The sequence below is a fragment of the Tupaia chinensis genome, unplaced genomic scaffold (genome assembly GCF_000334495.1).
Source record: "Tupaia chinensis unplaced genomic scaffold, TupChi_1.0 Scaffold143602_1, whole genome shotgun sequence".
NCBI classification, from domain to species: domain Eukaryota; kingdom Metazoa; phylum Chordata; class Mammalia; order Scandentia; family Tupaiidae; genus Tupaia; species Tupaia belangeri.
In genome coordinates, this window is record NW_006203448.1 from 3,038,274 (window position 1) to 3,039,704 (window position 1,431).

At 63.9% G+C, this 1,431-nt stretch overlaps 1 protein-coding gene across 1 annotated transcript in view; it reads left to right on the top strand.

Annotated features, from left to right (window-relative positions):
* Window positions 1–1,431, top strand: part of FIBCD1 (fibrinogen C domain containing 1) — a 34,526-nt gene that overhangs the window by 10,777 nt on the left and 22,318 nt on the right. The window contains exon 5 of the mRNA XM_027766632.1: window positions 459–595. Within this exon, the coding sequence (XP_027622433.1) occupies window positions 459–595 (137 nt within the window). The remainder of the gene's footprint in view (window positions 1–458; window positions 596–1,431) is intronic.

Sequence of the window (1,431 nt, forward strand, 5' to 3'; positions counted from 1 at the left end):
AGGGCTGACCTTCAGAGGCCTCCTACCCGGGGAGCTCGGCCGCGAGGCTGTGCCAACGGTGAGGCAGGGGCCAGGGCTGCCTTCCTCGGGAGATGGGGAGGCCCAGCGTGGAGGGGTGGGGAAAACTCATGCGACTTGGGGCCCAGCCCTGCGTCCATGCTTTGTCCCTCTGTCCTTCCGCCACCCCGCAGCCCTGGTAGAGGGACACTGCTGCTGTCAGCGGCAGACCGGGCAGCTGGAGCACCCTACCCAACCTGGGGGCCGGCTCACTGCCCACTTCCCAGATGGGAAAGCGAGGCCCAGAGAGGGTGATTCACTCACCCGGGAGTAACAGAGTGAAGGCTGGTGTCCTCTACCCATGGACACTGCCAGTGGACAGCTGACCAGGGACGGCGTCGGGGAGGGGTGAGCCAGATCGTGCGCTGAGCTGCAGTGGCACTGACACTTCCCTGCCCCAGGCTCTCGGCCCCGCGACTGCCTGGACGTCCTCCTGAGCGGACAGCAAGACGACGGCGTTTACTCCATCTTCCCCACCCACTACCCCGCCGGCTTCCGGGTCTACTGTGACATGCGCACCGATGGCGGTGGCTGGACGGTGAGTCTCCTGGGCCGGGCGACCCGGTGTTCTGAGCGGCTGCTTACCCGCCTCCCCCGCAGGCCCGCCCCTTACCCAGGAGCCTGGACAGGCAGGGGGCGTTGGCGAGCCGGTCCTCCTGGGAGCACATGTCAGATGGGCTCCCCCTGTGCTCCTGGGGCTCTGAGTCCCCAGAGCCACTGTTGTCACCCCGTTGCTGACGTGAGATCAAGGGTGGGCCTGTGGGGGCACCGCCTTTGAGTGGTCCTGTGTGTGCAGGAGGGAGGGGGGCAAGTGGCTGCTGGAAGCAGAGCCCCTCCTGGGAGGAGCTGCCAGCTCCTGCCTGGGTGGGGAACTGAGCAAGGAGGCCTCCCAACTGGGAGGAAATAGGCAGTGTGGGGGAGAGTCCTGGTTTGGGACTTCAGATCGGCCGGCCTGGACGTCCTTCCTGGAGCCCGGGCAGGCACCGAGGCTGCAAAGGGCAGATGGCAACAGTTCAGGCCAGGGGTCCACGCAGCTCTGCCCGACTCAGCTCCACCTTGGAGGGAGACCAGCCAGACAGCGAGAAGGCGGGGGCCTGGCTCCGTTCCAGTAACACTTGCCGACGCCGAAATGTGAATTTCACCGAAGTTTTATGTGTTCTTTCTTAAATATTATTCAAAGGATATTTAAATTTTTCTCTTTTGATTTTTCTTTACCATTGAAAGAGTTCATGCCGTTCTTAGCTCGCAGGCTGCACACACAGGCGGGCAGGCGTGTCCTCGGCTGGTGTTTGCCGTCCACATTCTGGAGCTGGGATTCTGGCAGCGGGCGGCGAGCTTGCTGCCCCCGCCCCCCACTGGGTGGGCTCTGACTCC